Consider the following 20,646-nt stretch of genomic DNA (forward strand, 5'->3'; position numbering starts at 1 on the left):
ATTCTTTTCCCTCCAGTCATTTGGCTGAATGTAACTCTAATAATAACTCTAATAACCACCTGGGTAAAATCTTATTAGCACTAAATTCAGGAAAAGCAAATTCTGTTAACCAGGAATATGAATATTACTAAGCTCTTAAGCTGGTGTGTGAATGTCTTTTGTTTAAAAAAAAATTGGATGTAATGCTTTTTTTCCCCCCAGCAAGATGTAACACATCTCTATTTCAGGCACTGAAATGCATACTAAGTAAGCAGCTATGGGTAAGGGTAGCAAAGAGAAAAAAACCCCTGTGACTTTGGAATTTCTTGCAGGCATTCTGCAAAGGCTCACTGATCTTAGAACACTTGGATGTCTCTTATTGCCCCCAGCTGACAGATGAGATTATTAAAGCACTGGCCATTTATTGCATTCACCTCACATCTCTCAGCATTGCTGGCTGTCCAAAGGTACGTGTACGTGCAGGAGTCAGAGTTTAGACATGTCCAGCTGAAGCACGGACAAAGAACCCAGGTAGGGTAGCAGTCAGGCGTTAGACGCATCATAGAACGTGTTTTCTTCATTATGTCTGAGGTATTCATTACATTTTTTCCCCTTTCTCCAAACTGGAAATAGCTTTATGATTTCATTTGTTTCAAAGTAGAATATTTAAAAAGTTAAAAAAAATTCTTATTCAAATATGAAAATGTGCCAAAGATTTATTTAATTCATTAATGTGAAAATCAGCAAAATGGTAAAACCAGCTCATAGAGCATTTGATCAAACTGAGTATTTATAGGAACTGAAGAAAAAGAATGTTGGAATATGATTGTTAGGTTAGACCCAAAACTGGCTAATGTCCTCTAAGGTAGTAAGTCCATAACCTTGGAGTTATAGTTTCTACCAGATAGAAATAATTTACATTTGTCTTGGACAAAAATATAACAAGTTACAACATGTAACTTCACTGAGTTTGGGCCCTAGTCAATAGTAATTAGTATGGCATAATTCCTTATAAAATTCATCTGGCCTGTTAAACAATGTTCCAGTATGACACTGAAAAGACATATAATCATCTTTTGTCTTATTTCCAGTGTCTGATAATTTTTCTGACATCTGTTTATAAAAGAAATACATGCTTATTGTAAAATCTTTGGACTACATATAAAAAACAAAAAGAAGAAAGTAAAAATCTGTTGTCATACTACCATCCAGACATAACCATTGTTGGCATTTTATACTTAATCTTCTAGAATATTTTTCTATGTACACAGAGATTAGAAATAGTTACAGAAGATTTGTATTTTGTTTTTTTTTTTTTAAGGATAGAATCACACTTTCCAAAACACATCGTAGCCTATTTTCTTTTCTCTTAATACACTATGGACATATCTCCCTGTCAAGAAATAGAGATCTCTGATTCTGGATTAATATGGCAGATTGAATATACACATAAAATTTTGTTCCCTTTTGGGGGAGTATGTCAGAGGGGGAGACGAACCATGAGAGATGATGGACTCTGAAAAACTGAGGGTTCTAGAGGGTAGGGGGGTGGGGGGATGGGTTAGCCTGGTGATGGGTATTGAGGAGGGCACATTTTGCATGGTGCACTGGGTGTTATGAACAAACAATGAATCATGGAACACTGCATCAAAAACTAATGATGTAATATATGGTGATTAACATAACAACAAAAAAATAAAAAAAAAAAATTTTGTTCCCTTTTGAAACCCTACAGAACCGCAGAAGGGTGAGGGCCCATGCTGATAGGGAAAACAGGAGAGGAGACAAGAGCAAGAAAATTTTGGAAGCTTGAAAATAGATGAACTAATTTAGCAGACCAAAGATAGCTTTGACTCCTAAGCCAACAGTAGAGAAAGCTGGGGGGGGGGGCGGCGGGGGGCGGAAATTGATTTATATCATGATCTTCAAATTTGTAGCACTGTTTACCACTGGAACTCAGTTAAGAGGGTGGCTAAAATGAAGAAGACTGGGTTAAAAGTTATTGAGAAGTACAGACAGATCCCTAGATTTCCTCCCCTACTTTACACCCCTGGGCACCTGCCCTTCCCCACCTTCACCAAAAGGTTGGATATTTATTTCCTAGATTTCCCAGATTTCTCAACCCTGGCATTATTGATATTTTGGATGAGATAATTTTTTGTAGTGGGGGTTATTCTGTGCTCTGTAGAATGCTTAACAGCATCCTTGCCCTCTCCCAGTATGTGTCCATAGCACCTGGTCCCCCACACCCCCTTATCATGATAAGGAAAAGTGTCTCCAGATATTGCCAAATGTCCTCTGGGGGGGGCAAAATCGTTCTACTACTTGTTCTACAGATAGTAAAAATAGAGGGTTGCTGGGGTACACCTGGGTGGCTCAGTTGATTAAGTGTTCAGGTCTTGGTTTTGGCTCAGGTCATGAGGTATCAGGCTCAGCACTCAGTGGGGAGTCTGCTTGAGGATTCTCTCCCTCTGCTCCTACCCCAACTCATGTACGTGCCCATGCTCTCTCTCTCTCTGTAAAATGAATGAATATATCTTAAAAAAAAAACAAACCTAAAAAACAGAAGGTTGCTGGGCTGGGAGATACAATGTATAATTGAGAGTTTGAGTCCAAAAGTGAAAGCAGGAATTAAGTGACTGAATGCCAAATGCAGAGACACTCAAGCACTCTTCCAACAGAGCCCATCCAGAATGTGGCTTTCAGATCTTTCCCTCCAGGCAGGAGACTGAAAGCCTCTTTTCTGGAGACTGTAACTAGCACAGGATGAAAGACAGAAAAATATTGACGTTTGGGGGTTTATCAACTAATAATCCATCTAACCATTGAAACTTTAGGTAGAGAAGCCCCACATCATGCACTCAGACCTTCTAATCAGGGTTTAGCCCTTTTGCTATTGATAAATGGCAGACAGTCAAGGATTACCAGACATAACAGAAAAGCCTCTGAAGTGGAAGATAAAGACCAAAACAAATTAATAGAAAAAACTTGGAGGAAGAAAAATATGCAGAGGGAAGAAAATGAAAAAATCTTTTTTTTTTAAAGATTTTATTTATTTATTTGACAGAGAGAGAGACAGAGAGACAGGGAACACAAGCAGGGGTAGTGGGAGAGGGAGAAGCAGACTCCCCGCCCAGTGGGGAGCCTGATGCAGGGCTCAATCCCAGGACCGTGGGATCATGACCTGAGCCAAAGGCAGACGCTTAATGACTGAGCCACCCAGGCGCCCCTGAAAGAGTCTTTTTAAAACGGTCCTCAGAAATTACAAGACCATGAACAACCATGTTGTCTTCTGTTGTGCACACTGATGGGATTCTTTCTAGTAAAGCGTCAAACTCTCAAGATGCCCTACGTTCTAGCTAGTCTAAAAATTCAGCTTCTCGGCTGTTTAGTTTAGTGTGGTGAGTGGATTAAGAGAGTGAAGCTAGAACAGCCTGATTCCTCCACAGTTACTTGTACTGTAGTAAGGAAGAGGAGGCAGTGGGGGAAAGGATGTGGTAAACTGTGACAAAATTAACCTAGAAAGTTCACAGCAAAATTCTGTTTAATAATGGACTTGTTTTTTTTTTTTTTTAAGATTTTATTTATTTGAGAGAGCTTGAAAGCGAGAGAGATAACAGAGCTCTGGAGAGGGAGAAGCAGACTCACCACTGAGCGGAGAGCACGATGCGGGGCTCGATCCCAGGACTCCGGGATCATGACCCAAGCTGTAGGCAGTAGCTTAACCAACTGAGCCACCCAGGTGCCCCTTAATAATGTACTTGTTTAGAACAAGAGAAACTGGGGCACCTGGATGGCTCAGTCGGTTAAGCGTCTGCCTTTGGCTCAGGTCATGATCTTGTGGTCCTGGGATCGAGCCCCATGTCGGGCTCCCTGCTCAGCGGGGAGCCTGCTTCTCCCTCTCCCTCTGCCTGCCATTCCCCCTGTTTGTGCTCTCTCTCTCTCTGTCAAATAAATAAAATCTTAAAAAAATAATAATAAAGAACTAGAGAAACGAAATATCTTTCTGGTCACCATCACATGGTTCTAGAAGTGGGTCAAGGAACTAAGCACACTTAGCAGCACTGACCGTGGACACTCTGCAGAGTTCTTGTTTTCATTGCACACAGACACATAGACACATGGACAACACATGGCTCCCTGGGAATTACCCTGGCCATAAAGCAGGCACAGATGGGGAATGGGCTTTTTAGTGGCTCTACTAATTAGGGGAAAAAGTAGGAGAATGAGAGAAGTACAGACTCCACTGAGAATAGGAATTGGGACAGAGGATTTTTTGTTTGTTTGATTTTGGGTTTTTTGTTGTTGTTGTTATGTTGTTGTTTTTGCTTTTGGGTAAGGAGAAGCTCCTTCTATAAACTGAGCAGTGGATACTGTCTTGCAGCCTAGAAACTAAGGAGGATTTTACACAAATAAGATATTATAAAACGAATCACCCTATATGAAAGATCTAGGGTGAAAAAAGGGGAGTAGATTATTCCAGAACCTCAATGTAAGAGAGAAGAAGGGTTTAACTTTACTATCTCTGTGAGTCAAGTAAGTATCATGATTCAGAAGATGTGGTGACCATAATTTGGGCCAATTGGAATACTCTTCATTGAGAAATCATAAGGCTATGGGTCCAGTTTAATATGGTCCACCTACATTGTTTTTTAAAACTAAATCTTATTTTACTTTAAATTCCAATATAGTTGACACATAGTGTTATATTTCCACCTACACTGGTTTTGATAAGCTATAAAACACATTAGTTTCTGGCTCATCATCCTAGGCTAGGTTTCTCAAAGCCCACGAGTCCATCTTGAATGGTCACCTTATCCATCTGCTGGAAGGCCAGCTCTTCCTTGTAACCAGCTCCCCTCCAAGTTCAGTACCTAGTACTAGGACCCCACCTTACCCAGCACTAAAATGGGAATAACAATCTCTACTCAGTAGGATATTAGGACCTTGTATCTGGGAGTTAAGAATTTAGCCAGTCACCCGCACCTCGAGTTTACAGCCCCATTAAGTCCCAACAACGTCAGTTCAGTCATCGAACATCTTGAGCTTCTGATCTGTGGGAAATGTCAGGCTCCTTTTTCACTCCTTCAGAATCAATAAAACCTAGCTTTCTGAACTCTACCTGTCCTGGACTTTTCTATCCTCTCACGGTCTTTCTTTGTCTCTACAGTTCTGAGGGCTTTTTTTTTTTTTCTCCTGTTTCTTTTCAATTACATCAGATCCTCAGAGACCAACATAGTATGGCAGGAATGTCTGAAGGCATTTTTATGAGAATCAGGCACAATGTTCAACCTTGGTCCTGAGCATGTTCTGAAAACAGGCCATGCTTAGACAATGACAACATCTATTTTTCCAAACTTAGAAAGTGTACATTTCAAACTGAAGGGTTTTCTGCATAATTCTCTCAACTTTATATTAAAAACAAGAGCCAAGCCTCATGGCATGTTTTTTAGAATGTTCAAACATTTAAAATGAGAAATTAAATCCAGTTGGAAAAAAATTCCTTTGAGGAAAGTGATCTCATTGATTCTACAGCAAGGCTCAGTTCAGCTATGAATTCAAAAGCTAGACCCTGAGTAAGTAAAATAATCTAAGAAGTGAAGTTGAATTATCTCTGCAGAGCATCTGGGCAAACTCTCAAGACGCTGGAACCCTCAGCAGAATTTCTCAGAGTAAGAATCATGATTCATGTAGCCTCTGTGGCTTCTTCTCTCTCTTTCCCTGCCTACAAACATCAGTTTCACCTACTTGTCCCTTTCCAGAACCATGTTACTCTCCACACAAACCATTAGAGATGTCCACATTCCTTCTCAGAGCAATCTGACCTTGTCTGCAGGTTAACTTCAGGGTATATATATTTTTTATAGTCTTGTAACATGTTATATTATTAAACCTATGTTTCTAAATTGATGATGCCTTAGAGTGGATTTGAGGGTAAAGCCAAATCCCACTATGGCAGCATTTCATAAGTTGTTCACATTGGTGTGACGGGTATTACTAAGGAAATTTTGATGACATCACCCATCCAAAATAGAGAACTCTCAAATGAAAATAACAGCAAGATCACAAAGTCTACTGGTGCTACCCGAACCATAATTTTACTGTTCTGGAAACAGTCAAATCACTAGTGTGAGTTATAGGCCCATCACGTGACAAGCTGGCAAGAGTTTTGATTCTGTTTGTTATGGACTGAATTTTTGCCCCCCACCCATTCATATGTTGAAACCCTCATTCTCAATGTGATAGGATTGGGAGGTAAGGCTTTTGGGAGGTAATTAAGTGTAGATTGAGGTCATGATTGTAGAGCCACCATGATGGATTACTGTCCTTATAAGAATAGGAAGAAAGTAGAGCTCTCACTCTGCCCTGTGAAGATATAGCAAGAAAGTAGCCATCTGCAAACCAGGAAGAGGGTCCTCACCAGACAGTCTGTGAGTAACCTAATCTTGGACTTCTCAGCTTCTAGAACTGTGAGAAACAAATGTCTGTTGTTTAAACTATCCAGTCTATGGCATTTTGTTACAGCAGCCCAAGTCAATTAGTACACAATTCTTCCCTAGGATGGAGTTCATCGGAATAATCAGTATTTAACTTTGGCTGTGTGTTCAGATTACAGACTCCGCAATGGAGATGTTATCGGCAAAATGCCATTACTTGCACATTTTGGATATTTCTGGTTGTATCCTGCTTACTGACCAAATGCTTGAGGACCTTCAGAGAGGCTGCAGACAACTTCGAATCCTTAAGATGCAATACTGCAGATGTATTTCCAAGTAAGTATGAACCTGAATATGAAAAGCTTTGAGAACTACTTTCTGAGAAAACAGAATACTGATTCTGACATGTGTAATACAGAGTGGCTTTCAGAGTTACAAAGTGGCATTCTATTTTTTGCCTGATGGAAGCCAACATTTTGAGCTGAACATTATGAAACTCTCTTCTAAAATGGTCTCTGTGGTTTCCGATCTCTTTCCCAGCAGCCCTTCCACTCCAAGCACTTCCCTTTCTTTGACCATGCAGGTGTTCAAAGCCTCCACTCTGCTCCTTGTAGAACTATCATCACCTCTTCCTCTACTCACCTCTCAAAATATCTCCATTCAGTTCATTTCCCCTAGGCGCTAAAAAATAATTTGATTAAACCAGTGAACTATTGAGTATAGATTACTAACAGTTACCCTAAGCCCCATCTCTCTCAAAGCTATTTGCTTGATCCTTGTTACTCATTTAGGGATTTCCTGTAAGAGCTAGAGCTCAGGGTAAAAAGCATTCTGGCTTGACCGCTACAGGCCCGTGCTGGTTCCTGCAACTGGCAAAATGTTTATGTTGAAGCAAAAGTTGGGCAAATAAGCAATCTATACAAGTAGAAGGTCTCAGGTGTCTACCCTGTGAGTTTTTAAATATAAAGCAGTTATTTGCTTCATTGTTTAGTTTTTTCCTATTGACGGAGAATAAAAATGTGCAAGAAGTTTTAACTGACCTGATGAATTGTGTACAACAAGCCTTTCAACATATGGCCCTCCATGGGAAAAACAAGAAAGGCAACAGAAAGGAAGAAAAGCATAGTGGGAGAGAGGGAAAAAGACCTAAACAATGGTCTCCACAACCCAGGAGGGTCTGAACCACAACGAAGTAAAAGAGACATTAAGTATAATTAGCAAAGAATAAAGGGCCCTTTCTGACGTTTTTGTGTCTGGAGTCCAAAACTTTCAACTTTAAAGAGATGAGTAGAGTCTTGGCGGCCTTTAGAGCCCCAAACAGCAGTACAGAGATTTCTTAAAGGCCTCCTGTAGCAGTTGCTGGCAGCATGAATTACTAGCCAGGCACCCTGAGAGGTCTGCTGCTAGGAAATAAAACTCTGATTATCAGAGTTCTCTTCAACTCATGGAAAAGTCTTTGGGGAAAACCTTTGTGATCTGGAGCTACTGAATGTTGTTAGTATGAACAAATAATATTAACAATTATTATTTGCTATGTATTGTGTTAATCCTATTTTATGTTTACTATCTCATCTAATCCTCATAATTACCCCCATTACCATAAAAATGAATAAGGAAACTGGTTTAAGCAGCTTAAATAAGTCCCAAGGTCAAACAAATAAAAGGCAGAGTTGTACTTTGTACCTATGTCTTAATCATTACTATGTTGCTCTTTTGCCTTTAGATTAGTGATTTTCAAGCTTTTTGAAAGCTCTAACACTCGACTTGATCAATAAGGGGGCACATAAGTTCTGTTGTGCCCAGTTTACTTGTTGATGCAGAAATCTGAGAGGCTGGTGGTTACCAGCAGTCTTTGTGTTGGCTTCAACACCCCCCACCCTTTTTTGCCTACTCAAGAAACTAGGAGGAAATGTGTGTGAGGGCAAGTAATGTTATTATAGGAATAACCTTGAATTTCCTTTAATTTATAAAACCCAAAAATCACAAAATTCAGTACCTCATTATAATTAAACATTTAATGTGTTACTTCACAACTGTTTGTGACATATCATTTTGAAAATCATGTTTTTTATTGATCCAGAGAAACCTGTCTCACCAAGTTAAATGAGTAATGATGACTAACCACTGCAGCACACTGGTTCGGTTCCCAGAACATCTCCTACAAGGTCCAAGGACCTTAGTGTCACTTAGGTCAAGCCAGAGTGGAAGGGAGTCAAAGGATTCCTTCCATATGTACTCTAAGAAATTTAGAACACATAGTAATTCCTAACCATACATTTTCTTTTCAGTATTTCCTAGCTCCCATATATTGACCATACCAGGACACCAAACTACTTTAAAAGAAAGAGAGAGTGTGTGTGTTCTTTTTGGCAGGAACATTCAGTTTCTTCATTTTCAAGTTTCTGGATACTGTTCAAAAGTGCATGTGTGCAAACACCCAGCAAAACAGGATGTGTGAAAAAGAACTCAGAGATATTTGCAGGCAGTGACCCCGCTGGTCTGTTCTCTTGGTCAGGTCCTGAGTCTTAGGAGTCAGTCCTAAGAGGATGGATGCCAAAGATCTGAGTAAGGTGGTGAGGACAGCTAGTTCATGGGCTAAGGATTTTCTAAAAGGTGGAGAGGAAATAGATTAGGGAATTGTGTACACTGACATTCAAATTCTAATAATCCCAGATTTGCCCCAGTCCAGATTCACATTTTTCAGTTTTTTTCCCCACTACCCTTGCTGTGAAAGCCTACATGCTTTAAGATATGCCTTAGAAACACTCTGTAGACTACAGAAAGCCTTAACCTCCTGGCTTTTGAGACTTGGGGAGGAAGGGAAGGGAAGAAGGGTCTGAGACCTGATCCTTTGCTCCTCTCTGGTCTGTAAGCATTACCTCCAATGGTCAGGGGACCCTCGGATGTTTAGTTTCACTGAAGCTGACTATGGGTAGAACAAAGAGCAGTGCTTACCACTAAGAGCTAAGGTAAGGGTGGCAAGGAGCCAAGAAATAAGGGGTTAGCTCCCCTAACCCTTATGTTGTTCCAGGGTCAACTGTATTTCAACATGGGAAGACATTTTTCACAGGAATTTTATCTCCCACTTTTCAGAAAAGGAAGGAAGATCCATGGGGCGCCTGGGTGGCTAAGTCATTAAGTGTCTGCCTTCGGCTCAGGTCATGATCCTGGGGTCCTGGGATCGAGCCCCGCATCGGGCTCACTGCTTGGCAGGAAGCCTGCTTCTCTCCCTCTCCCACTCCCCCTGCTTGTGTTCCCTCTCTCGCTGTGTCTCTGTCAAATATATAAAATCTTAAAAAAAAAAGATCCATTCCTGCCCCAGCAACAATGCACTGACTACCACTTGCAGTCAATGAGAAACTGTCACAACCTCAAACTCTTGTCTTCTCCAAAAACTGTTGAAAGCAACCCTCCCCAATTTCCTCTGAAAACATAATAAAAGCTGACCTTCCCTTCTTCTTTTTGGACTTGCCTATGGTTTACCATAGTTTACTTGTCCTGAATTGCAATTCCTCTGTTATTACCAAATAAACTTATTTTTTTATCTTAAACAAAATTGCTCTTTGCTCTGCTTAAAGTTAACAGCATATACCATTGGGTACTTCCCCCATGGGTAGTGCTCAAACTTATTTTGATTCTATCTCATCGCATTGCATTTAACGAGTACTCTTCCCTATTCATTCCCTATTTTTCTTGTCTATATTGAGGATTCAGTATCCCCAACTTTCTTGTTTTCTTTTTTCTCAAACTCCCGTTATTTGCCCTAATTATCATCTAATTTACCCTGGCTTGTAGCTGACTGAGGAACTGTATGACCCATTATTTAAATGTTACCAAATCAGCATTAAGAGTACTTATCCTCCTACCAGACCTCTCAAAAACTGTTGCTCTTCTGAGGCCAAAAGTTACATATACTTTGGTCAATTACTTACAAATCTTTTACTCCCCAAACTCATCCTTTTCCTAAAGGTTAAGACCATTGTTGCCTGTAATTGTACTGGTCTTATCATCAGTGACACTGAATCATGACCAACAATTGTGAACGCCCAGAGTTCTGCTGTTTGGGAGGCAGGGGGCAAGAGGGGGCTGGGAATAGCAACCTACGAATGCCTCAAACCTTCAGAAGAGAGCAAAAGGGGCTACCTTTGTTGGTGTAAACTGCTGAATATGTCTTCTTTTGGTTGTCACTGAAGACACAAAGAAATGGAATACACCCTTAAATAACTTACTACCTTCTTAAACAAAAGGAAAATAATAAAGTTTAAAATTATAAACAATTAATGCCATGAAGCTATGTATTGGAAACTAATTAACTCCATGATCAACTTCCTACAGAGTTCAGAGGAGAAAGGGACTGGGTTTAGGTCTTTACAGGAGGCTGGATTGGTTTGAAGTTTTGAAAGATGGATCGAGTTTAAATAGGCAGACATGGGGTGAAGGGTAAGTAACAATGAAGCTCCGTTGCCTAGGGTAGTGTTTTATATTTGAAACTGATGGTGCCAGTATTTTATGCTTCGGATTCCCTCAGCATTTGGTATTATGTTGCAGTAAGTACTCAAGGGAAAACAACCTCATGAAAAACACCCTCAAAGACATGGCAATCTCAACTCCACAGAATTGGAAAGGGAGAATAATCTTCAGAGGAAAATGGGGGAAAGCTAAAGATATAACACTATTATTACTGCATAATGATGTCCTACTTAGAGGACATGCAAAGGTCATATAAGTTTCAAATGTAGGACCACACTTAAAAAAAATTAAAACATTAACAGAATGCCAAACTTCATCTTTGACAATAAACTTATCATTTTCAAATTTGAGAATAAGTACTGCTCTAAAGAGAAGACACTTGTTTGCCAAGTTTTAGTCCATAGGATTGGTGGCTCAGAACTAGAAATTTGTATATTTGCTTTTACTCATATTTTTCTTTAAACTTGTGTGGGGTTTTTTTTTGTTTGTTTTGTTTTATGTGAGTGCAATTATATATGCCAAAAGCAATGTGGTAAGAGATGGAATTAGCAATGCTATGGTTGTCTCCCTGTTGAGTTTGGTTATAATTATTTTAATACATCTAAAATTTGGTTCAAAGGAAATAGCATTTTAAACAACTGGTGCATCTCAGCCTTTTCCAATTTCATTGTGCTGCCTGCACTCATATAGCCATCGAGCACAAATTTAACTCAAACCATGTGGTAATACCAGCTTCTTTATCAATGACTATTTCCAGAACTTTGCAATCAATAACTCAATGTAATATATGGTAATAGTGGGCAAAGTAGCCCCTTCATGGGCAAGCATCATTACTCATTTCTGATCCTACAGTTGTCAATTACTCAATTTTTTTTTTTGAGTACTGATCTCAACATTCAAACCAACTTCCTAGAAAAATGGCATTGTTCTACCCTTGAAAAGGCATTTTCAAGTTAGATATACTGTTTTTTTCTGATGCTGTGATATTGTGATTTTATGAGAAATATATTTTGGTCATTTAGATGACCAATATATGTTTGGTCTTCCTTCATAATTCTTAGCTCAGAGCTACCAACCCACTTGGAATTTCCTGGGCAGTAAGAGCAATGAGAGCATCTTTTGTCATAGTATTTGGTCTGATTTCCTGGGAGGGGAGATTAAATCAATCACCAACGGCCAATGATTTCATGAAACATGTCTACATAATGAAGCCTTCATAAAATCCTAACGGGACAGGGTTTGGACAGCTTCTGGGTTGGTTAATGTGTGTAGATTTGGGGAGTGGTGCACCTGGAGAGGGCATGGAAACTCCATAGCCTTTCCCTACACCCTATCCTATATATTTCTTCCATCTGGCTATTCCTGAGTTATACCCTTTTATAATACACCAGTGATCCAGTAAGCAAAATGTTTCTTTGAGTTCTGTGAGCAGCTCTAGCAAATTAATTGAACCCAAGAAGGGGCGGGGGGCAAGGAATTGTTGGAACTTCTGCTCTATAGCTGGTCAGTCAGAAGCCTGAGTGACAACCTGGAGTAATTGGTATCTAAAGTGGAGGGCAGTCTAGTGAGACTGAGTCTTTAACCTGTGGAATCTTTCATGCTGTCTCTGGAATTGAGTTGAATTGTAGGACATCAGCTGCTAAGAATTGCTTGGGGGTGGAAACCCCCTGCCCCTTCTTAAAACTGGGGTCCAGAATGACTTTTAGATACTTTTTTTGCTTTCTTCCTTACTTCTTCCTAAGAAAGACAATAGTATTTTTCATATTTGTCACTGACACCTTTGAGAGTTTGACAAAAGTCACAAACCCTCTCCTCAGAAAAATGTGTATTAGATACAAAACTGCATGAATTTTCAGGGAATTCATGGACCTCCCTGAAGTTCATCCATCCATCCAATAGGGATCTGTGGACTCTGGGTTAAGAGCTCCTGCATGGTGGGACTTCACAGGTTGGCTGGTTAGGGTATTCCCTCATCAAAGAAACTGGAAATACCAGGCAGAAGGCTCATTCAAGGGCACTACAGAGTTGCCCTCAGTGTTCCCACTCCATTGCCATGTGTAGTTTCCTTACCCATTCACGGAGCCTGTTAATCTCTGAACTGGCTGTACCAGAGAGCTACTGAGCTACTTAAGCTTTGGGACCCTGAATATTTGCATAATTATCCTTACCCTCCCTCTCAGGATTGCAAGAGAGCGGTGAAATTCATTGACTTGTGACAGTTCTTTTACTCCAAATTTGCTCTAGTTTGAATATTCTGCACTAGTAATTACTTCTTCTCTGGCTAATGCGAATTACTATTATTGCAGGGAGGCAGCAAAGAGAATGTCATCTATTGTTCAGCAGCAGGAATATAACCCTAACGACCCTCCACTTTGGTTTGGCTATGATTATGAAGGCAAGCCCCTTAAAAGACAACATGAGATAACACCACTTAAAGGAGATGAAGAAGTCATAGTGACAGAGTCAACACACAGTAGAGAAGAAGAAGTAGTATGACCTTCAGCCTCAACAAGAAGAACAAAAAATCTAGAACTTGGTAACTTCATCTGATGCAAGTGTTTTTACCACCTGGATCTCAACAGTGTAAACAAGCAGCAAATCATCTCCTGATTTTTATTCCAACTACAAATATTTCTAAATACATTATTTCTTCTAATTGGTTTAATCATATTTAAAAAAAAAGCCAAATCAGGTATTGCTACAATGTAATTTTTCCACTTAAATTTACTTTAATCAAACAAACAGTTCTGATGAGATTATCAAATCTAAGGTTATAGTTATATAAAACCATCCTGAGAGATGTGATGTCCTTAACAAGGAATTTAGAAGCTTTTCTTTACAAAAGAAAGCAGAGATGGTCATATGAGTCAGCATAAGAGTTTGAGCCAGGGCAATGATTTTAAGGATCTGTGACGATATAAAAAGTATAGACATATATTTTTTAAAGGAAACAAGGCTTTCTTGTTATTTCCAGATATTTTACAGTAAGAACTAAATGCCACTTAACCCTGGACTCAACTCCACATTTGACTTAACAGTCAGGGATAAATTAAATGAAACATGAACTACCTATGAATTGGTAGGCTGTCCCTGCAATGTTTCAGAAAGGTCTCTTTTTAATCACATTGGAGCTATGGAGTAATTTTAAAAACTATGCTATGTCGAAAAAGATGCTCTCCCTATTTTATGCTAAGAGGTATGGGTTATCGTGTACCTCCTTATTATTACTATTTTTTTTACCTCATTATTTTTAAAGAGCTTTCATCTGTGGATTTTTACCACTCTGGGAAAAGATCATACTACAGAATTTAAATGATCACATGCTGGTATTATCATTATTTGATATTATGTGATACTCCTGTTGATAAGAGTCCAGGAAAAAGCCCAACTCTGTTCTGATTACCATGAACAAGCTGTGTTGGTAATATTGGATCAGTCTTTTAACCTATTTCCTCCATTACTTTTTTTTTTTTTTAAGATTTTATTTGACAGAGAGAGAGAGAGAGAGAGAGAGAGAAGAGCAGGGGGTGAGGGAGAAACAAGCCCTCCGCAGAGCAGAGAGCCTGATGCGGGACTCGATCCCAGGACCCTGAGATCATGATCTGAGCCGAAGGCAGACGCTTAACCAACTGAGCCACCCAGGCGCCCCCTTTATCTTTTTTTTTAAGTTTTAATTCCTGTGTAGCTACCATACAGTGTTATCTTAGTTTTATGTATACAATATAGTGATTCAATAATTCCATATATTACTAAGTGCTCATCATGGCAAGTGTACTCTTAATTTCCTTCACCTATTTCACCCATTCCCCCACACACCTGCCCTCTGGTAACCATCAGTTTGTTCTGTATAGTTGAGTCTGTTTTTACATTTGTCTTTTTTCTTTGTTTCTTAAATTCCACATAGGAATGAAATTATATGGTATTTGTCTTTTTCTGACTTATTTCACTTAGCATAATACTCTCTAGGTCCAGGGGCACCTGGGTGGCTCAGTTGGTTAAGTGTCTGCCTTTGGCTCAGGTCATGATCCCAGGGTCCTGGGATGGAGCCCTGTGTGGCTCCCTACTCAGCAGGATGTCTGCTTTTCCCTCTCCCTCTGCCCCTCCCCCTGCTCATGCTCTCTCTCGCAAATAAAATCTTAAAAAACAAACACTGCACCCTTAAAAATAAAAATTCTCTAGCTACAACCATGTGGTTGCAAATGTTAAGATTTCATTCTTTCTAATGGCTGAATAATCCATTGTATAGATATACCACATCTTCTTTATCCATCCATCAATGGACATTTGGGTTGCTTCCATAATTTAGCTATTGTAAATAATGCTGCACTTAACATAGGGGTGTATACATCCCTTAGAATTGGTGTTTTCATATTCTTTGGGTAAATACCTACTAGTGCAATTGCTGGACCATATGGTAGCTCTAGTTAAAAAATTTTTTTTTTTTAAGATTTTATTTGTCAGAGAGACAGAGCACAGACGGAGGGAGAAGCAGGCTCCCCACTGAGCCAAGAGCCCAACATGGGACTCAATCAGGACCCTGGGAAAATGACCTGAGCCGAAGGCAGACGCTTAACTGACTGAGCCACCCAGGTCCCTATTTTTAATTTTTTGAGGAGTCTTTGCACTGTCTTCCACAGTGCCTGCACCAGTTTGCATTCCCACTGACAGTGCAAGAGAGTTCCTTTTTCCTCTATATCCTCACCACTGCTTGTTTATTTTAGCCATTCCAACAGGTATGAGGTGATATCCCATTATGGATTTGATTTGCATTTCCCTGATAATGACTGATGTTGAGCGTCTTTTCATGTGTCTGTTGGCCATCTGGATGTCTTGTTTGAAGAAGTGTCTGTTCATGTCTTCTGCCCATTTTTAAATTGGATTTTTTTTTTGGTGTTGAACTGTAGAAGTTCTCTATATATTTTGGATACTAACCCTTTACTGGGTAAGTCATTTGCAAATATCTTCTCCCATTCAGTAGGTTGCCATTTAGTTTTATTGGTTGTTTCCTTTGCTGTGCAGAAACTTTTTATTTTGATGTATTCCAATATTTTTGCTTTTGTTTCCCTTGCCTCAGGAGACACAGATCTAGAAAGTTGTTACAGCTGGCATCAGAGAAATTACTGCCTGTGCTCCCTTCTAGGATTTTCATGGTTTCAGGTCTCACATTTAGGTCCTTAATCCAGTCTGAATTTATTTTTGTGTATGGCGTAGGACAGTGGTCCAGTTTTCTCAACACCATTTATTGAAGAGACTTTTTCCCATTGCATACTTTTGCCTCCTTTGTTGAAGATTGACCACATAATTGTGGGTTTATTTCTGGTCTTTCTATCCCGTTCCATTAATCTGTTTATTTTTGTGCCAGTATCATACTGTTTTGATTACTACAGCTTTGTAAAATAATTTGAAACCTGGAATTCTGATACCTCCAGTTTTTTCTTTTTCAAGACTGCTTTGGCTATTCAGGGTCTACTGAGGTTCCACACAATTTTAGGATTGTTCTATGAAAAAAACAATTTTAGTATTGTTTATTCTGTGAAAAATGCTTTTGGTTCCTTATCTCTTAAGTTGATCACTGTCTCTTTGTATCCCACAAATCTGAAGTAAGGATAAAACTTAAGGTAAAGAATATGAGTTATTTTGAAAAGTTTAAAATGGGCTAAATAAAATGGGCTGCATAAGGTATTATTATAAGGTACTCTGTATTAGCTAAATGCTTTTAATAATTCTCCCCCTTTTAAGGTTTCGTGAGTTTTTGAAATAAGGTAGTATTACTTACCTGTAGAATGGTTTCTAGAAGTGGACAGCAGGGGAATCAGCTGAGTAGGAAGTTTTCAGACCTGAGTCAAGAGACTTAAGAGGGAAATTTTTAACTAAATCTAGAGATTTCTGGCAGCTGCAGAAAAATTGGCTTCTGATCCCTAAGTGTTTTGCACACAACTGGAGAGACCTATAAAAGAGGCAACTGCTTTCTAAAGGAATAAAACCTGCATGGGGAAGATGAAGGGGTAAGGAGAAAGACACCCTGTTATGTTCTCTAGAAACCAGGCAGCGTGTTTGGTATTTAACTACCAAAGCTTGCTCCAAAACTCTTTGAGTAAGATCCTCTTTTAAACAAAAACAGGAGACACATTTGTTCCTTATGGAAAGACAAATTTTGTAACTACACAAATGAAAGAAAAGGGGTAGATGTTAGAAAAAGTGGGCTATAAAAGGCTACCAAGAAGCAGAATGAACAGGTGGTGAAATCTTCAAGTTCTCAGTGCAAAGTACTCAAAATATCCAAAATATTACTTAGGTCTTCAGCTCTTAAGCATTTGCTATATATGGGTGACTGTTCAAGAGAGCAAAATATGGCGGCTTGTCCTTGATGTTTGGACTTGACTATGTGATTCAAATATGTACAGTTCCTTTAAAAATTTTAAATACAGTTTATAGCTGTTATGCTCATGACCTTTCTGGCTGTCGTTGACTAGTTTCATAAACTTTATTTTCAGTCATGAAAATATTTATATAATTGTATGAGGGTGAAAAAGATTATAAAAATTGCCTCATTGCCTCACAGTTTCCTCTATTTGATAATTTAGCACACATACACTATAACATCAAACATACTAACATGAATATTTCCCCAACTTCTATAAATTTTGATTTCATGAAGATTGAACGAAAGGAGACTTTTTAAATTTTTAAAATTTATTTATTTGACAGAGAGAGACACAGCGAGAGAGGGAACACAAGCAGGGAGAGTGGGAGATGGAGAAGCAGGCTTCCCCCTGAGCAGGGAGCCCGATGTGGGGCTCAATCCCAGGACCCTGGGACCATGACCTGAGCTGAAGGCAGATACTTAACGAATGAGCCACCCAGGCGCCCAAGGAGACTTTGAGATATTCCACAAAGTTTACTTTTTGTTTCGTAAATATAAAGTTAAAAGTAGAACTCTAAATAAATAAAATATTAACAAAGGGATTATTATAAATCATAGTATTTGAGAAGGCTTATTAGAAAGCATTAAGAACCGATTTATCCTAATCATAAAAAACATAATCCAAAAGATAGATCTATTCAGTCTTGTATAAGTTAAATGCCCCAGAAGTAGACAAGTAAGATTTGAAAGAGAATTCAGGAAATCACCTTATACAGTACACTATTGTAAAAGTGAAAATCAATCTTCATACAGCAGGCTATAAAATCACTGAATGTCTCTCCTCTTCCCAATGCATTATATTTTAAATTATACAAAAAAAAATTAAGAATCAGTAGCACATGCATCACATTTTAGATGTGTTTTATTCACAGCTTAAATTTACACTGATGTCATAAGAAGTTCTAAGTAGCAAATGTGTTATGAGAGAGCTATGGTGCAAGAAATTCTAAGATAACTGCCCCCCCCATTACTTATGCCTTTGTATAATCGCCTCTTCTTGAGTGTAAATGGAAATTATAAATATGCACTCCCATGATTATGTTACATTATATGGCAAAACAAAGATTATTCTGGGCAGGCCTGATTACATCAAGTGAGCCCTTTAAAAGCAGTTTCTCCAGCTGGTTGCAGAAGAGATCAGATATAGAAGCATTAAATGCAACATTGCTGGCTTAAAGATGGAGAGGGCCAAATGAGAAGGAATGTGAGTGGCCTGTAGAAGCTTAGAGTGATTGCTGACGGACAGCAAGAAAACAGAGACCTCAGTAGTAATCCCAGGCAACTGGATTTTGCCAACAATATGAACAAGCTTGAAAGATTTTCCCCCCCAGAGCATCTAGATGAGAACACAGCCTGGTTAATGCCAAGTCCAGCCTTGTCCACCCTGAGCGGAGAACCTAGCCATGCAGATCTCCTGACCTACAGAACTGTGAGCTAAAAATAAGTGTGATTTTAAGTTGGCAAGTTTGTGGTAATTTCATTACAGGGCAATAGAAAATGAATAGCTAAGTACAAATTTTCAAAAGGCCCCCACAAGACAATTCACCAGTATTCATTCCAATTTGTTGCTTTCAACATTTATATGAACTGTGGTATTTGCATTTTTGTAGTCACAGATCTGCTAATCATTGTTAAAAATTATAAATACAACTCAAACCATTCTTATTCCTGCAGTTTCAGGGACTGAAACCAGCTTTGACTTCTAAATTTTACAGTGCCTTCTGGGGCATCAGCCTTAATCCATTTTTCATCTTTGCTTGCTTGATTCATGAGCCCTGAAACACAAAATTGCATACAGTTATATCTTCATTGACAAGAGCAATATCTGACTACATAGATCCTAACAACACATCTCTGAAACTGAAAAATACTTTGGAACAGCAAAAATCTTAGAAAAGGTAGTCTGAGTTGGGAGAGTTGCAAAGAGGTTACCTGGGCTTATTCCCTCCTTTCATTTTCTCAGAACAACTGAAAGGGAAGCTACTTTTTTTTTGTTGGTTTTTTTTTTGTTTTTTTGTATGCAGGTTTTAAAGAGGTTTATTTAAGTACAACTGACAAACTACAAGTGCTTAACATATGCAATACAGTAAGTTTTGACATGTATAACTCTGTGAAACCATCTCTTCAATCAAAATAATGAATATATCCATCACTTCTACAAGTTGCCTCCATACACCTTTGTCATCTCTTCCTCTTGCCCCTTCCCTGCCTGTCACCTCCAGACAGTCCCCCCAACACCCCAATCACTGATCTACTTTGTGTCACTACAGATTAGTTGCATTTTCTAAAATTTTAATGAATGGAATCAAATATATATTTTAATTTTTTTAAATCTAGGTGTTTCACTCAGCATAATCATTTTGAGATTCATTCACACCGTAACAGGTATCAGGTAGTTTCCTGACACACATGATGATCAGTACTTTGCTGAATGCTCACGAGCACCCTGTGCAGCTCCCTCCTCTCTGGAATTCTCTCTTGTGAAATCTAGCAGTCCTGGTCTCCCCAGATGCTTAGTCTCTTCCTTGTCAGGAGTCTGTTGGGCTCTGTCTGTATTATCCCTTCCTGTCCTACAGCCTGGAAACTCCCTCCAGGTAATATGCTGTAGCAGGCATAGAGCTCACCTGGTTTATTTCCCATCTCTCGTATAGTTCTATGTTTTTTTCTTTCGATCGAAATAATTACGGTGTTACACCTCAAGTTCCATTGCCATTCTGGATTTAAGAGATCAGTCAAATCTGAACTGAAGAGACTTGTGAATACACCGTCTCAGTTCCTTATATACATTTTCTTTGCTAAATCCAAGCACGCAAATCAGGAAACAATTCTTTTCTTTAGTATAGTTTTTTCCTTTGTTAGTACCATGTGATGTTCCTAGCTGATGAAAAGGTGCTTTGTACCATCCAATCTTCATGTCAAGTGCCTCTTTGATACAAATTCTGCGAGTTCTTGCCTCACCCCTTTCATCTGAGCCATAATCTTGTCTATGTTTTAGAGTTCATTGCATCTTTCAAGTATCCAATGACTTCCTCTGGAGTTTTTCCTTCTACCTCTCTTGCTATATTTCAATTCCATCATTACTCTACTTTTCAGTATACTGGTTAAAATATCATTCCTATTGGTAAATCCCTGTTAGAAAAATTAAAAAAAAAAAAACCCAAAACCCCCAAAACCCAAAAAACCACCCCAGGCCAAAATGGTGTCATCTAGACCAAGTTCCCAAACATGTAATATAAAATCTAACTGCAGTTTCAAACTCCCCTAGAAATGTAGTCTTAGCTGGTCATTCAGGAATTTTTCAGTCACTGCCAATGGGTCTGCCATAAGGGCCCTCTC

General features: G+C 39.0%; 2 protein-coding genes across 9 annotated transcripts in view; one reads left to right on the forward strand and one right to left on the reverse strand.

Annotated features, from left to right (window-relative positions):
* FBXL13 (F-box and leucine rich repeat protein 13) overlaps positions 1 to 13,503 on the forward strand; it is a 251,573-nt gene extending 238,070 nt beyond the window's left edge. The window contains exons 19-21 of the mRNA XM_025873245.2: positions 312 to 446; positions 6,589 to 6,752; positions 13,193 to 13,503. Of these exons, the coding sequence (XP_025729030.1) occupies positions 312 to 446; positions 6,589 to 6,752; positions 13,193 to 13,382 (489 nt within the window). The 3' untranslated portion in view covers positions 13,383 to 13,503. The remainder of the gene's footprint in view (positions 1 to 311; positions 447 to 6,588; positions 6,753 to 13,192) is intronic.
* A 4,651-nt stretch (positions 13,504 to 18,154) lies between these two features.
* Positions 18,155 to 20,646, reverse strand: part of FAM185A (family with sequence similarity 185 member A) — a 69,353-nt gene continuing 66,861 nt past the window's right edge. For all 8 annotated transcript variants that reach the window (XR_012380182.1, XM_073898709.1, XM_025872769.2 and 5 more), the window contains one exon: positions 18,155 to 19,085. Coding sequence is in view for 4 of the 8 variants with exons in the window: in XM_025872769.2 (XP_025728554.1) it covers positions 18,973 to 19,085 (113 nt within the window). In the remaining 4 variants the exon portion in view is untranslated. The remainder of the gene's footprint in view (positions 19,086 to 20,646) is intronic.

The sequence above is a fragment of the Callorhinus ursinus genome, unplaced genomic scaffold (genome assembly GCF_003265705.2).
Source record: "Callorhinus ursinus isolate GAN/ISIS: 27379988/994484 unplaced genomic scaffold, GSC_fseal_2.0 scaffold12, whole genome shotgun sequence".
Taxonomy (NCBI): Eukaryota; Metazoa; Chordata; class Mammalia; order Carnivora; family Otariidae; genus Callorhinus; species Callorhinus ursinus.